The following is a 21983-nucleotide window of genomic DNA, read 5'->3' on the forward strand; positions in this document are numbered from 1 at the left end:
TGCAACTGTGTGTGTGTTTGTGTGTTAAATTATTTTCTCATGTCTCCATAAAATGACCTGAAACTGTCTAATAGCTACCATTTTAACAATATAAGCCTATAAACTACAGTTCCACACACTAACACAAATGCATAACCTATTTAGAACACATACCATCTTTTTCTTAGGGTATGAAGACAAAAGCTATCAACACAAAGCAAAGACGAAAATTTTCGTGTTTATACTGTAAAAACATGAACAAGTAAGAACAAGTAAAAACAAGGGCTGCAGTGTGACTGCTCATCAGTTGAAATTCAGGCTCTGGCTGCTGTGCTGGGGTCTGCAGAGACGCAGCTTTAACGTCACTCTGTGTTCTTGGCTAGCTCTGTGTTATCATGCTGTCTGTGCAGATGGTTTGATGCCACTGTACCTAACTTAACTTTTACAGCCTTTCATTCTCTCTGGCTGTCAGTTCTAGTTGAGCAATATAGCTTTTCGTTTATTGTGTAAATACAGTCTCATTAACTTCTGTTATTGTTAGATTTTTTGTAACTGAGGATTATATTTAGCATATATTTATGGTGAATTTAATGACTGGAATAACTTTATGTGATTCAAAGTTCAAAATAATAATGTCTATCATTTACTTAATTTCTTTCAGTTCATCATCTTTCTGAAAGCCATTTGAATTCTCCTCTTTCTCTCTAACCCAACTCTCTTCTGATGGCTGCTTTTACTTTGTCTCTACAAACAGAATCTACTGCTTGAAGATACCACCTCATCCACCAAGGCGGTCTCCCGTGGCTAGTTAACCAGTAGAAAGTTGGCACACAGACCAGGTAAGGTATAAGGTATAAAATATTATAGTGATCCCAATAATATTTATAATATGACGACAGAGAATAGAGGAAGTGGGTCTTGAGGCACCCATTTAAGTCATTATTAGCTCTCTGCTTTGTCTTACATCATGTTCGTGATAAACAAAAATGCTGTGAATGATGTTGCGTGTCTTTAGCTAGCATAATACAAAAGAAACAATCTTCCGTGAAAGTTTAAACTGGAAAAACTAGTAACTGAATGCATCAAAGTTTCAGTTTGCGGTTCACCTGATCTTTGTGAAGCAGAAACAATAACAAGATGTTAGCTAATAGATATATATAACATCAAAACACAACAGGAATTTCTTTGTTTTACACTTTAATTCAGATCATACAGCAGATTAATTTTATGTAAAGGAAATAATACATAATAAAAAATACACCTGCTGTTCTGCTCTCAGTTCCATCAGTCTCTGTGACGCCAGAATAATTACCTGTCAGCAGAGGAATTTTTAAACCAACACTTCCTCATGTTTGAGCTTGTCACGCTTTGTGTGTGTCTGCATATTTACTACATACTATTAAAATTATATTTTAGTGAGTTCCTTCTGTTTTTACAGTCTGGATTAGGCTGCTTCCTGCTCTGTAGGTCTTCATCTCTGCTGATCAGGAGGTCTCAGACTAGATCTTTTAGACATGAGCCTCTGATCCTGTTAAAGTAGTTCAGATCTTTACGTAACTTAACATTTCCAAAAGACTGAAATCGCACTGAGTTATCCGAGTGCGTGCTCTATAAGGACTCTGATATTAGATGATCTGTATTATTCCGGAAAACAGGTTAAAGGGGAAAAAAAAGTTTGAAGCTTTTTTTTTTTAATTCAAAGGCTTGGAACCTCAGAGGAGGGTAATACACAGTGAAACTCAAGAGACCACATTCTGACCTACTATTGATGATTAAAACCTTTAAACTGAAAAATAAAAACAAGAATAATAAAAAAAAACCTCAAATCCAGCAATTAAAATCACAGAATTCAACGTGAACATGAACGTGAACGTGAACATGACAACAGCACAACACAAAGACATGGAAATGTCTGCTACATCTAAATATTTTTCTGCATGTTATGCATGACTCGAGTCAAAGCCCAGTTCAGGTTTACTCCTGCAGAGTAAACCTGAACTGCTTTACTTTGTGTTTTGTTTTTTAATTTATTTGTTTGTTTTTCATGAGACTTAAGTAAAAATCTGAATTACAACTTTTTAACAAAAAAACTGATTTTATCAGATTGATCTTCCCTTTAACTGGATACAATGTTCAATCAGATTAATGATCAGTGTCTGATTAGTCTAAAGTTTCACACAGATCTATTTAAACTGTTTATCACAATAACAAATGTTTTAGTGCAGACCTACTGACTGATAACATGTGTGAATTCAATCAGTCAATAATCTATAATCATGTGGAATTGTCTTCAAACACAAAAGTGATCAAAGTTTGTCCTGATATAAGAGCTTAACATTTGGTCCAAACATCACAGAGCGGAAACAAGCAGTCAAACTGTTAAAGAAGGAAACAAAGCAAACTTACAGTTTCTTCACACGGAGATACAATCAACAAGCTCCACTCCACACCTGAGTTTGTGTTTCCAGCTCAGACGTGTTAAACGCTGCTGCTGTGCTACATTTGTCATTTCCTGCTTTCACTACCATCCATGTCAAAGCGCTGAAGTCATCTGATCACTTTAATGCAGTAAAGCAGGAGCTGTAAGTCTGACATTTATTTACTGTCATCACAAACACACACAGCTGGATTAGCACCCAGACAAAGGGCTGAAAAGCTGAAAATCATTCTTTGATTATTATTATTATGTATCCTGTTTATGTGGAGGCAGTTTTCTATCTGTCAGTGCTGAAGAAGACGTCACTGATCACATGACTCTAAGGGATGTTTCCTGCACCTCGCTGATTCTGAGCCATGAAGATTGAAGGCAGCTCTGAAGGCAAAGCAGGTCTGAGCCTGTGTTAGCAAGCTGTACCTAATAAAGTGGTAGTAAGTGTGTCAAGGACTCGGTAAGTAATGATAGCAGGGGGCAGCACAGAGAGGTTAGGCGCTGTCAGAGAAGCAGACTCACATCAGACTGGTCATATTCCATCATCTATACCTGAAATAATCATCAAACACACAGCAGACTTGAAACATGTGGAAACATCTGGACCTCAGTCTCAGCCTCAGACCTGCTCCTCTGCTTCCTGTTTACAGCGCACACATCATGCTGTGTACTGAGAGTCATGTGATCAAAGCGAGGACCTGGTACTCTGACACAGAGCTAGCACAGTTATCCTAATGTGTGATATTACTTCTAACCAGAGAGCATTTAGCTTTCACAGCCAGCCAACATCCTTTAACACTGAGCATGTGCAAACACAGCTCGCAGCTTCCATTACTCACAAGCTCCAGCCCGCCACTTAAAAGCCCAGAACAAACCTTGTGAACAACACAGTCCAGAGAGGTCATGTTAACGCTCTGTTTCGGGTGGGAAACTCAGCTGTGGTGTGGCTGTGCCTCTCCTACAATCTCTGATGTCAGAGCTGCTAAATTAGACTGAACTGAAGCCAGATTCAATCTTAAAACAGCCACAAAGTCTCAGAGAGAGAGAGCTCCATCTCTGGACCCAAGTATATGTTCCACCACCACGCTGCGATGAATCTTGGGATAGGGTGGGTCCACCTGTCCTTCAGATCCAGGAAGAAGGAGGACACAATTGCGGGAGCCTTGGATTAGCAAGATGGCACGGCCACGTCCAGACACCTTCCCGACCGCTCCGCACAGACTATGCACCTTTTTAGTTGTTAACTTATTTATTGCTTTGTTCTATGTTCCAAAATCTTCTGGCTTTTTAGTTTACGACAGCAGATTGCTTCTCAACATTGGTAATGTTACGGCCCTAGCAGGGCCTCTCTCTCTCCTGAGGGTGCCTGTGTGGGCGTGTCCCACTACCTCCTACCTGAGATGCCACCTTTCCCTCCGGCACAGCTGACTCCCATCAGCAATTAAGGGTATTTAAGCCCAGAGCAGGGTGAGCTCTGGGCCAGAGTGCCATTTGTGCGGGTACAGCTAGTGAGCTGTGTTTTCCTTTTGACATTTTGGCATTACTGACCAACGCCTGAGTTTTGTTTGTGTTACTTTTATGGTGATAGCGGCTTGTCCGTCTCTTTTAGTTTAATTACTTCAATAAAACTGTTTTATTTAACTTTCGCCTCTTGACTCCTTTTTCTGACCCGGTCACTTTTGTTACTTCCCCCTCCCCGCCTAGACCCCCCAGGGGAACGTAACAAGTGGGGGCTCGTCCGGGATATTTGAAAAGGGAGTTCTGTGTTGGATTTGGTTTTTTTCATTATCTCGCTTTGTCACCTTTTAGAGATCCATAACTTCCCAGTTAATGTAGGTGAGTGTCCAGCTGAGCTTTTTAAGTTCCTCCTTCGGGCACTCTTTTGTTATTTTGCCTTTGTTATTTTTGGAGTAATCCTGGGTGGGGATTAATTCTCTGTCGGGGGTAGGCAATTCAGGGCTCCGGTCGCTGAAGTTCTGCCTTTAAAGTTGCCTCGAGCCCAGCACGCTCCGGAAGATAGGTAGGGCAAGGTTGTTGTGTTTAGGAACTGTGTTAGTTGTTTTTGTTAAGGTGGGTGTGGCGAGAGGTAAGTTGGTCAGCTAAAGTAAATTGTGTAGTTGTCTGTTAATTGTCTTAATTAGGTTGTGTTTTTCTAACCCTTCACCATCCCCAAAATGGTTGACACAGCTGCTAGTGTACAGGTGTCTAGAGGCTCGTTTGTGAGCAATAACATTCACCTGGTTCCAGACTTCTGTGAATCCAGTGTTCACAGCTTTTTCAGTGTGTTCGAACGCCTGGCAACTGCACTGCAGTGGCCTCAAGATGTGTGGGGGGTGATGTTGCTGTGTCGGTTGACAGGTAAGGCTCAAGAAGCGTGTTCTGGTCTGTCTGGGCAGGACGGCCTAGTTTATGAAAAGATCAAAAGGGCCGTCCTCAAAGCCTATGAACTGGTACCTGAGGCCTACAGGCAGCATTTTCGACGGTTGGAGTTGGCGCAGGGACAGTCCTATCTTGACTTCGCCAGGGAGAAGGCGAGGCTCTTTGATAGGTGGTGTGCGGCAAGCCAGGTTAATGATGTGGGGTCCATACGTGAGCTTATGCTGGTGGAGGATTTTAAAAACTCTGTTCCTAAGTCTGTGGCCCTTTATTTAAGTGAACAGAGGGTTACAACTCTACAGCAAACTGCCACCCTGGCAGATGAGTTTAAGCTGACTCATAAAGCAAGTGATATAGGACATGATATCCATCTGCACCATAGCGCGTCCTGGAGAGGTAAGAGTGGGCCAGCTAAGAAGGAAAATGCAGTTATGGTGTTAGGACCTAGGCCCAAACTGTGTTTTTTCTGTCACAAGCTTGGCCATGTGGTTGCCAATTGTGTCAAACTGGCACTCAAACAGAAAGCCCACTCAACACAAAAGGGGCCTGTTTTGAGAAAAGTCAGTCGTGGCTCTCAAACTGACAAGCTTGCCAGGCCTACGGAAAGGCTAAACCTGGAGCACAATTGCTCGGTAGCACCCCGTAATCAGTGTACGAGGCCAACTAACCCTGAGTTGCCGCTGGTTGACCCTTTCTCCAGTTCATGTTTAAAACCACCATTCAGACCTGCACCCCTTGCTAACAATCATGTCTGTGTTTCAGTGAAGCCTGCTAGCTGCCTGCTGGGTTCTCTACACGTGATAGTTCGAAGCCCTGGCTATCCCATGGGACACTGTTTCGAGGGTTTGGGTCCCCGCCTAGACCCCCCAGGGGAACGTAACAGGTAACAAGTTTGCACATGTAATCTTAGACGCTTAAACCCAACCCATCATGGCTGACTGAGATACTCCGTGGCGCAGACAACAACAATGGACAGGTTGCTTACCTGAGGTGAAGAACGAAGAAGCACCCGGGGAAATGCGCTGGTGTTCAGAACAGCCGGAGACAGCAGGCACGTCACATAGCATTCCCCAGTATCCTGCTGGCTAATCTACTGTTGCTGAAGAACAAGCTGGATAACCTAAAAGCAAGAGTCACCTTCCAACGAGACATGAGGGACTGCAACATTCTTTGCTTCACCGAGACATGACTGACACCCACCAGCTGTCGGATTCATTCTCTGTGCTTCACGTTGACAGAATGGTAGAGTCAAACAAAATCAGGAGGAATGTGTTTCATGGTAAACACAAAGTGGTGCAACGCCAACAGCATTTCTATTCTCTCCAGTGGCTGCTTGCCCCTTCTGGAAAAACCTGAGCATTAAGTGTCACCCTCATGCCCTATGAGTTCACTTCGGTAATCACCATGGAGCCATACCTGTGTCCACTCCAAGCGGACACAGGTATGGCTCTGTCTGAACTACATGATGTGCTGAGTACATTTCAAAAGAAGAATCCGGGCTCAACCCACATTGTAGCAGGAGATTTTAATAAAGCAAACCTCGGACAAGTCATGACAACTTGGTAAACGGTAGCAGGAAATTCTAAAGAACAATAATTAAATATAAACCCAAGCACCAACAGTTCATGTACTTGATGTTCCTAGACTATTTAATAGTAGAATGGGAGGGAGAGCCTTCAGTTTTCAGGCCCCTCTTCTGTGGAACCAGCTTTGGAAGCTGGTTCCAAACTTTCAAGATTAAGCTTAAAATTTTCCTTTTTGGTAAAGCATATAGTTAGGGCTCGACCTAGTCCTCCCTTACTTATGCTGCAATAGACGTAGGCTGCCGGGGGATTCCCATGATGCATTGAGTTTTTCCTGTTAAAGGTTTCTTCCTGTTAAAAGGGAATTTTTCCTTCCCACTGTCGCCAAATTGCTTGCTCATAGGGGGTCATATGATTGTTGTTTTTCTCTGTATCTATTTTGTACAATATAAAGCGCCTTGAGGCAACTGTTGTTGTGATTTGGTGCTATATAAATAAAATTGAATTGAATGTTTTACTAAATGTTCATAACAGTCTCATTCCTCCAATTTAAAAAAAAAAAAAAAAAAAACTCCATACATACTGGTTCAGTGTTTAATATATTCGTGGCTCATTTGTCCAGCAGCTTACGTTTACAATGGCTTGCAAAAGTATTCGGCCCCCTTGAACTTTCCCACATTTTGTCACATTACAGCCACAAACATGAATCAATTTTATTGGAATTCCACGTGAGAGACCAACACAAAGTGGTGAACACGTGAGAAGTGGAACGAAAATCATACATGATTCCAAACATTTTTTACAAATAAATAACTGCAAAGTGGGGTGTGCGTAACTATTCAGCCCCCTGAGTCAATACTTTGTAGAACCACCTTTTGCTGCAATTACAGCTGCCAGTCTCTTAGGGTCTGTCTCTACCAGCTTTGCACATCTACAGACTGAAATCTTTGCCCATTCTTCTTTGCAAAAAAGCTCCAGCTCAGTCAGATTAGATGGACAGCATTTGTGAACAGCAGCTTTCAGATCTTGCCACAGATTCTCGATTGGATTTAGATCTGGACTTTGACTGGGCCATTCTAACATATGGATATGTTTTGTTTTAAACCATCCCATTGTTGTCCTGGCTTTATGTTTAGGGTCATTTTCCTGCTGGAAGCTGAAACTCCGCCCCAGTCTCAAGTCTTTTGCAGACTCCAAGAGGTTTTCTTCCAAGATTGCCCTGTATTTGGCTCCATCCATCTTCCCATCAACTTTGACCAGCTTCCCTGTCCCTGCTGAAGAGGAGCACCCCCAGAGCATGATGCTGCCACCACCATATCTGACAGTGGGGATGGTGTGTTCAGAGTGATGTGCAGTGTTAGTTTTCCGGCACACATTTTGCATTTTGGCAAAAAAGTTCGATTTTGGTCTTATCTGATCAGAGCAGCTTCTTCCACATGTTTGCTGTGTCCCCCACATGTCTTGTGGCAAACTGCAAACAGGACTTCTTATGGTTTTCTGTTAACAATTGCTTTCTTCTTGCCACTCTTCCATAAAGGCCAACTTTGTGCAGTGCACGACTAATAGTTGTCCTGTTGACAGATTCCCCCACCTGAGCTGTAGATCTCTGCAGCTCGTCCAGAGTCACCATGGGCCTCTTGGCTGCATTTCTGATCAGCGCTCTCCTTGTTCGGCCTGTGAGTTTAGGTGGACGGCCTTGTCTTGGTAGGTTTACAGTTGTGCCATACTTCTTCCATTTCTGAATGATGGCTTGAACAGTGCTCTGTGGGATGTTCAAGGCTTGGGAAATCTTTTTGTAGCCTAAGCCTGCTTTAAATTTCTCAGTAACTTTATCCCTGACCTGTCTGGTGTGTTCTTTGGACTTCGTGGTGTTGTTGCTCCCAATATTCTCTTAGACAACCTCTGAGGCGTCACAGAGCAGCTGTATTTGTACTGACATTAGATTACACACAGGTGCACTCTATTTAGTTATTAGCGCTCATCAGGCAATGTCTATGGGCAACTGACTGCACTCAGACCAAAGGGGGCTGAATAATTACACACACCCCACTTTGCAGTTATTTATTTGTAAAAACTTTGGAATCATGTATGATATCCGTCCCACTTCTCACGTGTACACCACTTTGTATTGGTCTTTCAGGCGGAATTCCAATAAAATTGATTCATGTTTGTGGCTGTAATGTGACAAAATGTGGGAAAGTTCAAAAGGGCCGAATACTTTTGCAAGCCACTGTATATAGAAATCCTCTTACTGTTCTACTGATGGTCAGCTAGCTCCTCCTGCTTCATTCTCCTCAGGAAGTCTAGTGTGATCTTCACAATTGCCTCTCTGCTGCTCCTCTTTGGTCCATGATCTCCCCACTGGCTCTCTAAGGATTCTGGGTGATCTGGACTAAGAACCTTCTGGATCTTCTTCAGCTTTTTCTTCAGAAAAGTGATGATGTTGTCCTCCAGCAGCTGGGACAGAATACTTTATGAATGACCCAATCAGACTGAAATCATGGAGCCAAACATCAGATCCATGTTGGACACACTGACAATCCACTGGTCTACAAAGAGCAGCATGGAGATGACTGTGAACAGAATAGATGCAAAAGTAGTTGTTGTACATGTGCAGACCATAAATATGGAGTCCAGCTGTGTTTGATGCTGCTGGGCAGACTGACCACTGAGAATGTCCCCTTTTTATATCCTACTTTTCTGTTTGAGCTGATGCTTCATCTTTCTTTCTGTCACAAGTATATGAGAGAGCCACACTTGGAAGATCAGTAGACCCCCTCAAATACTTGGCAGCACATCAGACACTTCCAACAAATCCAACAGTGTGGAAACTGGCAGATATCTGTTTATTCCTGCATCACCAGTGCCAGGTGAAATTAGATTTCCTAAAGCTGCTGGACTGCTGAGCCAGAGGAGAAGTCCACTGAGGCTGCCACAGGAGAGACAAAATGATTTTGGATGAAAAACCTGTGAAAAAAATCAATCTTGCACCTGATTCTGTTAATAATCATTCCTAATGTACCACATTATTCCCCAAATGACTGATTAATCAAAGTCGATCAAAGATCAAAGACTCGAAGCTTTGAATCTTTTTGGGTGTAAATAGAAGTAAAGCCTCCAAGCTTAATGAGGCTTCACCTGCCCACCACAACATGTTTCTTCACATTTCATAAGCCTCCCCTCAATAAGGCTCCACAGTAACTTCCATTTTCATCCAAGCTGATGTTCAGTGTGAAACAGCTGGATTAAAGCAGACCAGGATTCACTGTTTCTATCACATTAACTCTCAGAGGCACTGAAAGGAGCTTTAAACCACAGGGCTTTTCTCTGCCAGCTCTACAATGTGGGGGCTGAGTCCAGCTAATATGTGTGTGGGCGGGGCATCTTCACATCTCTGAAAAAGGTTTATCTTTAAATCTATGTGTGTGCAATTATTAGTTTAATAGTAGATTTTTTTCAGTTTTAGAGCCAAAGATCAGTAAATACATTCCTCAATGAGACAACACATGCTTGAGAATAGCACACGTGATCATGACATGACACATGATTAAAAAGCAGCATCCAACCATTATAATGTGGCTTCTTTTATTCCAAATGAGCACACATGCACTTATAAAAGAAAACAGCCAATGTTATTGTTATCATTTTTATTTATATAGCACATTTAATTACAACAGCAACACTGAACAAAGTGTTGTACGGAAATACAAAATAACTCATACCAAATCATTTATAATAATAGTACCAAATACCAAATAACTCTCATAATCTATTAAAAAGTCAGTGAATGCAAATGGTTTTTTTGTAGATGAAATTTGAAAATATTGACAGTAGAAGCCTGATGAGTAAGGGGTTGAAATCCTTGATCACCTCTTTAAACCAGCCTAGACCCTGCTATGGCTAAAAGCAAAGAATCATTATCATTTGATCTAAGAGATCTAGAGGGTGGATAAGGTTGCAAGAGGTCAAATACTGACCCAAAAGCCTGTCCATTCAGGGCTGTTTAAGTCAATAATAAAATTTTGAAATCAATTTGGATGTGAAAAAAGGAAGCCAGTAAAGAGAGGCAAGCACCAGGGAACTAAGTTGACATCTTTATTTCGTGTCAGAAAACGAGTTGTAGCACTTTGGACCAACTGCAGCCTTGCAAGGTAGGTCTGACTACCTCCAACATATACGGAGTTACAATAGTCCAGCTGGGATGTAATGGAAGCATGTATCACCTGTTCAAAGTTTTTAGAATATAAAAATGATTTCACCTTGGATAAAAGCCTCGGTTTGAAAAAGCATCTGAGTTAATCTGTTTTTCAAAGGTGAAATTGCTGTCAAATATAGCCCACAAATATAGCCCACAAATTTTTGCCATTCAACTTAATAAAAGGCTCAAGACTGTGTAGATTAAAATGAGATGTGCTGGGATTACACTTGGTTCAAACACCATCACTTCGGTTTTGTTCTCATAAACCTTAAGGAAGTTAGAGGCCATCCAGACTTTAACTTCATCAACAGACTAAAGGAAAGGTAAAAGTGGAGCAGAACAGCTTCTCTTCAGTTGAAGAGAAATCTGAATGTCATCGGTGTATGAATGGAAACAAGCATGTAAACGCAGAATAAAATTGGCCCCAATATAGATCCCTGAGGAACACCGCAAGTACAGGGAGTTAAGGAAAACATAAAATCTCCAAAACCCACTGTTTGACGGCTATAACATGACCTGAATGTGTCATTATTTTTTTTAGCTCTAGACTGTGAAGACCAATAAAGGTTCTCCATTCACTTAAACAGTCAGATCCAAAGTGTGATGAAAAAAACGTGATCTTTTTGGAAGCATTACTGTCGTATATAATACCTGTAAAAGTTTTGGACTCACCTTTTTTTATTTAATGTTGTTTTCTTTATTTCCACGACGTTTACATTGAAGATTCTTACTGAAGGCATCAAAACTACAAATAAACACATATGGACACGTATGTACTAAAGACAGCACAGAAGCATGTTGATTAGCATAGTTCCACTATCAGGCCAGGGACTTTCTGTGTGGTTTCTATGTTCTCTCTGGGTATTCCTGCTTCCTCCCACATTTCCAAGAGTCAAAAAGTTAGTGGGGTTAGGTTAATTAGTAGTTCTATATTTTCACATGAATAAGAATGGTTTTCTGTCTATGTGTCAGACTGGCAACCTGCCCCTCACCCTAAGACAGCTGGGTTAGGCTCCAGATCTTCTGACTAGGATAAGCAGGAGAGGATGGATGGACAAAATAGTGTGAAATAACTTAAAAAATGTTTTATATTTTATATTCTTGAAAATAGCTGCCTTTTGCTTTGATTACTGCTTTGCACTAGTAAAATAATTATAAAAAATAAATGTCAGGGGCTGGGTCTGTGACCCTGCATTTTCATTTGTTTTCTGATCTTCTTTATTATATTTGGAACATAATGTTAAGTTCTAGGTTCATTATTTAGTTGCCTCAAGTTTAATCTATTTGTGTTTCACTTACATCTTCTGGTTAGTCTCATGTATTTCTTGTCTTTGATTTCAGGTTGTCAGGTGTGTATTATCATGTCTTCATCTCATGTTTCCTGTTTTATTTTGAAGGTTTGTGTCCTATGTCAGAGCAGTTGGCGTCGCTTACTTTGTCTCGTTATGTCAGATTAGTGTCATAACGACAGCTGTTTCCCCATGTGTATCCACTTCCCCTAACCACCCTTGTGTGTATTTAGTCTGTGTGTTTCTGTTCGTTCATTGTCAGGTTGTCTGTTGTTCTTGTCATGTTTCCATGCTTCTGTGTCTCCAGGGTTTTCCAAGTACAGGTTTTTGCCACGTTCAAGGTTTTGTTCTTCATCTTTTGTGTTTCACATTTATTTTCTCCCAGTTCGGTTCTAGTTAGTTTCTTCCTAGTGTATATGCTTTTTGTTCTTGTACCTTTCTTATCAGTCATATTAAACGGCTTGCATTTTGTTATATTCAAGTTTTCTTCTCGTTCCTTCGTGTCTGCATTTCAGATCCGATCCTCAAATTTATACAGTCAGCTTCGCAGCCAGACTGTGACAATAAATCCCCAACGGTATCACCAGCAAAGCACCATCACACCTCCTCCATGCTTCATGGTGGGAACCATGCATGTAGAAACCATCCGTTCTCCTTTTCTGCATCACACAAAGACACGTCAGGTGGAACCAAAGATTTCATCAGACCGAAGCACAGATTTCCACTGGTCTAATGTCCATTTTTTGTGTTTCTTGGCGCAAACAAATCTCTTCTGCATTTTGCTTTTCCTTAGTTGTGGTTTTGTAGCAGCTATTTGACCAGAAAGGCCTGATTCACACACACACTCCTATGAACGGTTGATGTAAAGATGTGTCTGCTACTGGAACTCTGTGTGGCATTTATCTGGGCTCTAATCTGAGGTGCTGTTAACCTGCAATTTCTGAGGCTGATGACTTGGATGAATTTATCCTCAGCCGCAGAGGTGACTCTTGGTCTTCCTTTTCTGGGGTGGTCTTTACGTGAGACAGTTTCGTCATAGCTCTCGATGGTATTTTTTTTACAAAGTCTACTTTCAAGGAGAATGTGAAACAGGCAGAAATGTTCAGCTCTGACTCCCTCCTGTTCTCTAGTTTCTACTTTCAATAGAGAAAGTGGAAATGTTTATATAACTTGATTCTAATCTGCCGCTGAGTCTCTTTCACACTGCTGGAAACACAAAGCACAGACCACAAATACCTGTTCAACCAATTACATTTATTTCACTTTGATCTGCCACAAACAGCAGCGATTTCCACGTCCCCTTTATCAGGCTGTGGGACAGTAAGTTTTAATGTCTCAATGGAGTTTAAAGTTTCACAGCTCCAATGTGCAGCCGTCACCTTAGAAATAAACAGCAGCAGTGAGAGCGCACTGGGCCCTTTACTACGAAGACACAGTTTGCTGTCTTTAACAGTCTCAATGTTTTTCAGACATTAAATGTTGCTTTATAAACTATTGAGCCAATACATTCATCTTATATGGCTGAAGCATTTTCAACTTATTAGTTTGCAAAAATGATTGCTAAAGTTTACAAGGAATCATTTAACAGTTTAAAACATAAACTGATTGAATTTATGACTCTGAAAATGAGTTTGAGCGAAAGAGACAGACATGTACAGACTGAATTAGCTCTTCAAGAGTCAGAGTGTTCTCTAACAGGAGTTCACTCTTTACACTCAACTTAGCACAGACTCACTGAGGAACTAGAACAGATCGAAAATCCAGGATAAAGCATTTCAGTGATTGTGGTTTTGAAGGTGTGAAGGTGGATCAGAGTGTCAGAGGAGACTCTGTAGAAGGACAGAGTACCAGCAAGACAGTCCACATACACTGCTACTCTGTTAGAGACAGAGGAGGAGGAGGAGGAGATGGGTGTTTCTCTCTTATTGTGACAGACAGAATGAGGACCATCATTAGAGCAGCGTAGTCTCCAGGATTGATCATTCTGTCCAAACCTACAGTCATAAGTGTCTCCTTTTCCCTCGATTCCTTTGTAACTCACTGATATATCAACCCTTCCTCTCCACTTGACCTCCCAGTAACAGCGACCAGTCAGACCATTTCTACACAGCAGCTGAGGATGAACATCAAATCTTTCTGGATGATCAGGATATGACTGAACCCCCTCCACATATGTCACCTTCCTGTTGTTGTCAGACAGTTGCAGGTTTGTGTTCACTGTGTTTGTGTCGATTGTGAGTTGACAGGAATCTGATAGAGAGAACAAACACAATCCAGCTGCAGTTATTGATCCATCATCTGTTCATTGATTGACACTTTGATGATGACTCCTGACATCAGAGATATGAATTAGTGATGTAACAGTTTGAAGATGATTGAATGTGTGCTGCGTTATTTTCATGAACCACATTAAAAACACACTTACACTTCCTCAGACCTGGTGTCAACCATCGGACTCCAGCAGGCTCCAACCTGAAAGGAGGAGGGCGTCAGACAAGCACAGTCTCTTTCAGCATGCACACATGGACATTACATGGCTCGCATCCACATACTGTTAGACACTGATAAAGGAACTAGAGATGGACCGATCCGATATCACGTATCGGTATCGGTCCGATACTGACCTAAATTACTGGATCGGTTATAAATAAATATAAATAAATAAAAAATGTAATCCGATCCATTAAATATCATGAAAACACCTCACAAAACTTGCAACACAGTGTAACTCGGCTCATAACCGTAGCACGTCGGAGCAGTATGCGTCTAGCTTTTAATAAATAATTATCTGAATCTTACACCCATTTTACATCTGATTTAAAATGTATAGAAGTCCATTACTGTGTATAGTAACTGTTAAGTCTAATATACCCTAGTAAGCTATAGTACTTTTTCCTTTGGGAAAGTACCATCTGTGAATTCTGCAATTCTGTTGAAGAAAGATGTTGAATCTATTTAATTATTGTGGAAAAATAATTTATTTCTGTGTATTTTTTTTCACATTGCATCAAATTAAAGTTGATTACGTCGATTAAGAATCATGAGGTGGGGGGTGGTTCCCTATTTTTTCTTTTGCTGGGAGTTTGCAACCCCATTAGTTATGTTGCTTAATATTTCTGCTAAGTACTCTTTAAAATACCAGAATATGGAGGATGGTGCAGGTTTAAGTTTATTAGATTGATCAGTGTTGCTGAACTATGAAATATTTTGTGCACAGTGCATTTTTTTACATACAGGTTTAATAGAATAGCTTTATTGTTGTTGTTTATTTAAACTTAAGTATGAACTTATACAAAATGCAGCAAGATATAAAAAAAACAGTATTTATTAAAAAACACACTATATCGGATTCATATCGGTATCAGCAGATATCCAAATTCATGATATAGGTATCGGTATCATAACAAAGTGGTATCGTGCCATCTCTAAAAGGAACAGTCCGACATTTTCTCTACATAGAACCCCAAAACAATGTGTGAGACAGTAAAATGTTCGCCTATCAATTTTTGCTCCCATTGAAAAGCTTCTCATTTTTGTACTTGGATTTTAATATTTTCAAATGTAGTTTCAATTCAAAATATTTTAAGAAGTATGATACATTTCTAGGCATTTATACTTCACATAAGTATGAACCAAATCTGAAACAACAATTTATTATGAAATTTAATGATTTGTTGTATACTAAAGTAATGGAATTCATCTTCAAAGAAAAATCCATGTTACTCAAGTGTGTTGAACAAGTTTGTTCAAAAATTGTTTTATTTAATCACGTTTTTACAGTTCAGGAGATTAGATCATATTTGAGATATTTGAGGGTGGGTTACATGTGAGCTCATCTGTTTGAACATGAATAATATTACAAAAATTCAAAAAATTTCAGCTGTTCTTAAATTTGTGGTCAGAAGCTTACATGCATTTATTATAAGCATGAATTTCGTGGTAATTTGGAGCTTTCGAAGGTTACTTGAAAAGTTATCCCCACTGTCAGCGTCAACCCACATATTTTAGCCTGAGTCTCACCAGGCTAAGACAGCTCAAATAAAAAATAAGGCAGTGACATCATTTTAGAGAAACAGGGCCTCATTTATCTTTGGTTATGCAATATGCTGAAGAACAATCCCTACATAGCAAGCAGGTCTGGCCCGGATCTGGTATCAAGCCGGCACTGCTGACTGACTTCTGGCACGGTAAGTGGTATGTCATCCAGATATGGGCCAGGGCTGGCATAGATGGCACTGTCTATGTGATGGCATATGTTTTGGGTTATGTTGCCCAGGCTCATAGAAAAGATGTCTGGCCAGATGTGGCATTAAGCTGTCACTTCTGACTGACTGACTGACTAGTGTCATGGCAGACTGTATGGCAGCCAGATGTGGGCCAGATCTGTTTATGCGATGGCATGCCATATCTGTCCCGATTGTGGTTTTGGTTGATGTGGCATTCAGTTCAAAGAAAGTGTTTGATTGCATGAATGTGGCATGTTGTATAGAGCATTTTGAGTAATCCGGGAAAGTAGAGGAGCGCTATATAAGAATCAGTCCATTCACTGTCTGAACAGAGTTTCCTTTGCCAGAGTTAATCCACACATGGGCCAGCACAGGACCACCAGTGTGTCTGCAACTGGCCTTGTGCTGGCTCATGTGTGGGCCACCTCTGGAAAACCAGATCTGGGCCACCAAAGGGCCGTCATTCTTTGCGGTGTGTGGGCCATACCAATTTTGCTATGTGGGATATGTTTGTCAGCCACAGGGCCACCATGACAATACATTGTGATTTTTAGTTAAGTTGGAGTTGAGACTGGAGAGTGTCAGAGTGCAGCTGGAAAGCTGCATGCTTGGGTGCCAAGCCAGAAAACAATGAAGAGGCTGCCAGTAGTGTGTGTCATGGCAATCAAAGTGGAAAATAAACATGGACAGTGTTTCCACTTGATGACGTGGCTGCTGCATATTACATGGTGGCAATGAACAATAATCAGGCTGTGGTGCAGCAGAAGCACCTGGCAAAACTTCAGGCGCATGTGATTGGCAGTAGCAGAAGTGGCAGGTCGGGGCTACAGCATCACCATCCCCCATCCACTGTCGGTGTCGCTGCACAGGATAGGGGAGGGAGATGACTCCCAGGTCTTCCTGGAGACCTTTAAGGCCACTGCTGAGGTGTGTCAGCGGCAGAGTGGGCACCACAACTGTTGCCACTGCTGTCAGGGAAGCCCCAGATGGCGGCCCTGAATCTGCCACCGTGTCTGCTACTGAGCTCTAAGTAAGATCTTCTAGGCCGGAAGCTGCATGATGCAGCGGTGAGGTGGCAAGAGCCCGGGGAGTCAGAGAATGAGGCCCGCATGAATGTGTCTTTAGTACATTTTTATGCAGAGATTAATTTGATATGAATCAGGGTGAGACAGAGAAAAATAATTTAGCAGTGCATTGTTAAACATAAAGCAATCTATCCAAATGGTGAAAAAAATATGAGCAAAAGACATTTATTATTGTTCCTGGAAAAGTTCTCCTCGGAAATTGCTACATATTTATCTCTTCATTGTTCAACTAGACTACAGTTTATGCTGTGAACAAAGAAAAACTGTTCCTACATGTGTGATTGTTCATGTTACATCTGCATGAAACAAACAGAAAGTGAATGAAGAATGTAGGAAATCCCAAAAAGTTGATTCTGTACATCTGAACGTAGTGTTGTTAGTGGGAGAAAATGTTTGTCACTCATTCAAGTAACTTCTTCAGTAACTGCAGGTTTCCCCAAACTTATAAACAGTACATTTGCACAATAACTGAAACTAGCACCATTGAATGAACAATGGGCTATAAGGTCAGTTCCATTATCATTATTATGCAAATTATCATGACTATTGATCAACAACCATTGATCAGTAATCAATGGCCATGAGTACCATTCCCAGAGAGTTGGGGAATGGCTGCAATCACAGCTTTCTAAGATGGTGAAAGATGTACTCTTAGGTCCCCTCCTCAATTCAGAGAAGGGCTTTCCCTTTGCACTTGAAATGTATGCAGCTCTTCCTTCTCAAACAGACATTCTCTCCATACCTAAGAGTGTCCAGTCTCCAGCGTGGATCCTTAAGTCCAGCCAACAGCAGCTTCATTCCTGAGGCTCCTGGATGATTGTAGCTCAGGTCCAACTCTCTCAGATGGGAAGGGTTGGAGCTCAGAGCTGAGGCCAGAGAAGTACAGCCTTCCTCTGTGATCAGACAGCCTGACAGACTGCAGACACACAAAACAACAATCCATCTGTAACCAATGACTTTCTGTTTGTTAGAAACAATAACATCTAACCATCTGTTTGATTTAATTTAACTGTACTTACAACTAAAAAGAAAAACGAATTAGGCAGCGCAAGTTAACTTACTGTACAACATAACTTGCTATGAAATATCAGCAAGAAAGCCCCATCAATAAGACCATCAGTGTGAGGAGCACTTTGTAGCATTGGGGATCAAGACTAGCCATTTAACATGGCTGTTTGGGTGGGAGGTGGGCACAGGGGGATGTGCACGAAGAGAAAAGAACAAAAGACAAACTGTGGACAGAGAGGACAAAAGTTAAGGATATGCATATAAAAAGCATTACGAGTGAAAACAGAAAAAATGCTCAGAGTATCATAGCAAATCTATGAATAGCCCGAGCCTATAAGGAGAATAATGGATAAGCTAGCTGCTTCTCATAATACAAAATATAAATGAATCAGTCTTTAATTTCTGAGATCTGTTTGACTTCAGCACTCAACGTCCCACCATAACCCATGGAGAAAATTAGGCACCTGAACATGAAGCGGATGAAGGTGGAATATTGTGAGGATTGATAAAGATGATGATGAAGATGTGAATCCAGGAGGAGTGGGTGGATGGTAGCATCACCATGCAGGATCAGTGTGAGAATATATCATCATCCACAAAGCAGCACCCTCCATGGAGAAGGAGACTGTAGACTAAGACTAATAACAGACGAGGAAAACACCAGCTACTGGTAGACCGTGCAATCAAACGAGACTGCAAGACCAGGCTGACCAAACTGTGAACTACATGATTTGATTACAAGAAGGCCTATGACTCAATGCTTCATACCTGGATCCTATAATGCCTAGACCTATACAAGACCAACAGGACCTAAGAGCCTTCATCATGAACTCAATGGGAATGTGGCAGACAACAATCCGTCCCTGCTGCTGTTCTACATAGGCCTGAACCCCCTCAGTAAGATCATTGACAAGACTGGCTACGGATACTGACTACAGAATGGAGCAGTTGTCTGCCAAGAGTGGATGAGACATCAATTCACTGATCCATATTAAAAAGGATATACAGAAATGACATTGGAATGTCGTTCGGACTGGAGAAATGTAGTCCGATGATAACAAAGAGACGGAAGGTAGTCAGAACTGAGGGGATTTAACTACCAGAAGGCAAAATTGCAGATAAAGAGGACAGTTGCAAGTACCTGGGGATCCCACAGGCAAATGGGAACTATGAAGAGGCTGCTACCAACAATTACCTGCAGAGAGTAAGGCAAGTCCTGAGGAGTCAGGTGAACGTTAAGAACAATATACGGGCTATCAACACCTACGCATGATCAGGTACCCTGCTAGGATAATAAGGTAGCCAAAGGAAACAATAGAAACAACTGCATGCATGGAGGATTTCACCTCAAATCCACACCCTGAGGCTGTACGCTAAGCAGAAGGAAAGAGGTTGGGGATTGGTGAGTGTCAGTATTACCATCCAGGATGAGACAATGACCATTCACGAATACATCAGGAAGATTATCCCAGCTGAATGCTCAGTGAATACCTCAGGCATCAGAAACTAGACTTGTAGTCAAGACCGCCTAATCCGAGACCAAGACAAGACCAAGACCAGAGGGTATCGAGACCAAGACCGAGACCAAGACCAGAGGGTATCGAGACCAAGACCGAGACCAAGACCAGAGGGTATCGAGACCAAGACCAAGACCAAGTTGAGACGAGACCAAGACCGAGACAAAAAAAGTCTTTAAACTGCAGCCAGATGCTATTCTATATACATATGCAGGACACCTTAAACTAGTTTTTTAATTAAGCAGCAAGGCAGAAGAAAGTCGGGCCTGTATCGAGACACGAGGACTAAACCCCAATTCAACCAGACCCAGAACTGATCCGGAATTAAAACAGGACTACAACAGTAACCAAGACAGAACCAGAATCAGAACTAGATGATAGTAGCACTAAAAATCATCATAGACCTGCACTACACTTATTTTTTAATTCTACCAAAGTACAATATTTAGATTGAGAAAAGATTATATAATTATTTAGCCTTGTTGTGCAAACAAGCCTGCATAACTTAATAAATATAGAATTTGAAAAGGAACAAATGGTATCTAAAAAGAAACACTAGGCACATGTTCTGATGAGTTTTGGCAAACAACCATTTGACTAACATGTGTGTCTCACCTGCTCTTGTTCATCTCTGTTCTGTCCTCATTCTCTCTCTCCCTCTCTGCTCCTCTCTCTCTCCCTCTCTGTTCCTCTCTCTCCCTCTTTGTGCTGACAATCATCAAATATACAGTTGAAACCAGATATTTACAAACTCTTCAGATAAAAACACTTTTTAATTGTAACATCAAATCAGACTAAATGTTTATTTTTTTAGATTGATAAATATAAAAAACATATTTGTTAACTTTAAGAGTAAAGAGAGAAACTGTCTGTATTTCTTAATTGCAAATGGCACCAAATTGTATTCAAAATTGAGCCACACTTATGGAGCTCCACAGTTCTTTTCCTGGTGTTTTGGTTGACATCTCTTGATTTTCCCATGTCACAGAAACAGGCTCTGTGTTTTGCCTTATATGCATCCACAGGTGTGCCACCAGTTTACTCACATGGACTCTACTAACCTATCAGAAGCTTCTTCAGCTCAGAATCGAATCGTCTGGAGTTTCTTATTAATTAACAATAAACTTAGTGTACATGTGCTCCTACATTTGATCAAAGTGATTAAAATAGACAGCTCCTCTTTTTATTCTGACATTTAACTAATTCAAAAGATATTTCAACATTTATTTATCTAAAACAAAAGTTTACTCTAAATTGATGTTTAACAGTAAAAAAAAGTTTATGTTTTCTCCATAAAGTGTATGTAAATATCTGGTTTCAGCTGTGAATATACTGCTGTGTATTGAAATTCCTCTTGTTTTGCATAGATATACTGAACAACATCCAAAGCATAATATATAAAATAACATCTACCTGAGTTTTTTCTTTGAAAGAAGCTCCTTATGTCCATTGTTGTGTACATCAGTACACAATTGAAACCGATTTAGAGAGTTTGTTTAGCCGTGGAGGGTAACAACTGAAAATATGAAATGTAAGCTAAGACTCTCTAAAAAATCAGCATTGCTGTTCGGCTTTTTATTTATCCATTTGTTGATTCACTCGAAGAGCAAGTAACGCAACCAAGTGATCAGTTTGATATCAATCTTTTGTGATACACCGTCATATTTACATTATTAGTTCAGTACGAATGATTTTCTTTGATACCTGGTCAAACTTAAGCTCTCCTCTGTCTGCAGCAAACTCGCAGGCAGCAGCTTCTCCCCCCTCGCTCACATGGGTGCTGTGCTCAGTCACCTAGTGCCTGAGCTCGGATCATACCAAAATTAGGGGGAATTTATGACGGTGCGCTCTGTGCTTCGTGTGTTGTTTTTGTTTTATACAGTTGTCAGTCAGGCATCTAACTAAAAAATTACACTCCAAAAGATCCCATGCTTCTGAAAAAAATGACCCGGGCTTAAGCCCAGTAAGCCAGCCACCCCCCGCTCCGCTGATGGTTGACTCCAAATCTCCCAAACACTATGTCGATTTGAGAACGCAGGACCGAAACAGCGAGACCAAGACAAAAGTCCGTCGAGACCGAGACCAAGACAAAAGTCCGTCGAGACCAAGACGAGACCAAGACCACGTAAAAGTGGTCTCGAGACCGGTCTTGGTCTCGAGACCGGTCTCGAGACATCCAACTCTATCAAAAACTCAAGAAAGAGGAGGAAGAGGAAGAACCATCATGGAACTACAGGCGCCTGTATGATATGGTATTTACCATGGGCAGATAGAGGAACTGACAGACATCCAGAAATCCTAACAGTGGCTAGATAAAGCTGGACTGAAAGACAGCACAGAGGCACTAATCATGG

The 21983-nt window shown here is 41.1% G+C and overlaps 1 protein-coding gene across 2 annotated transcripts in view; it reads right to left on the reverse strand.

The window, feature by feature from the left end:
* Nucleotides 1-13013: 13013 nt before the first annotated feature.
* LOC101474960 (uncharacterized) overlaps nt 13014-21983 on the reverse strand; it is a 29156-nt gene continuing 20186 nt past the window's right edge. Inside the window, exons 11-13 of one of the 2 annotated variants that reach the window (XM_076880860.1) lie at nt 17847-18020; nt 14219-14265; nt 13014-14043 (exon numbers count right to left, since the gene is read on the reverse strand). In XM_076880860.1, coding sequence (XP_076736975.1) covers nt 13514-14043; nt 14219-14265; nt 17847-18020 — 751 coding nt within the window. In that variant the 3' untranslated portion in view covers nt 13014-13513. Of the gene's footprint in view, nt 14044-14218; nt 14266-17846; nt 18021-18165; nt 18337-21983 lie in introns of those variants that run through there. The other variant, XR_013096021.1, reaches the window with a different exon arrangement.

Source organism: Maylandia zebra, unplaced genomic scaffold (genome assembly GCF_041146795.1).
Source record: "Maylandia zebra isolate NMK-2024a unplaced genomic scaffold, Mzebra_GT3a scaffold01, whole genome shotgun sequence".
NCBI classification, from domain to species: Eukaryota; Metazoa; Chordata; class Actinopteri; order Cichliformes; family Cichlidae; genus Maylandia; species Maylandia zebra.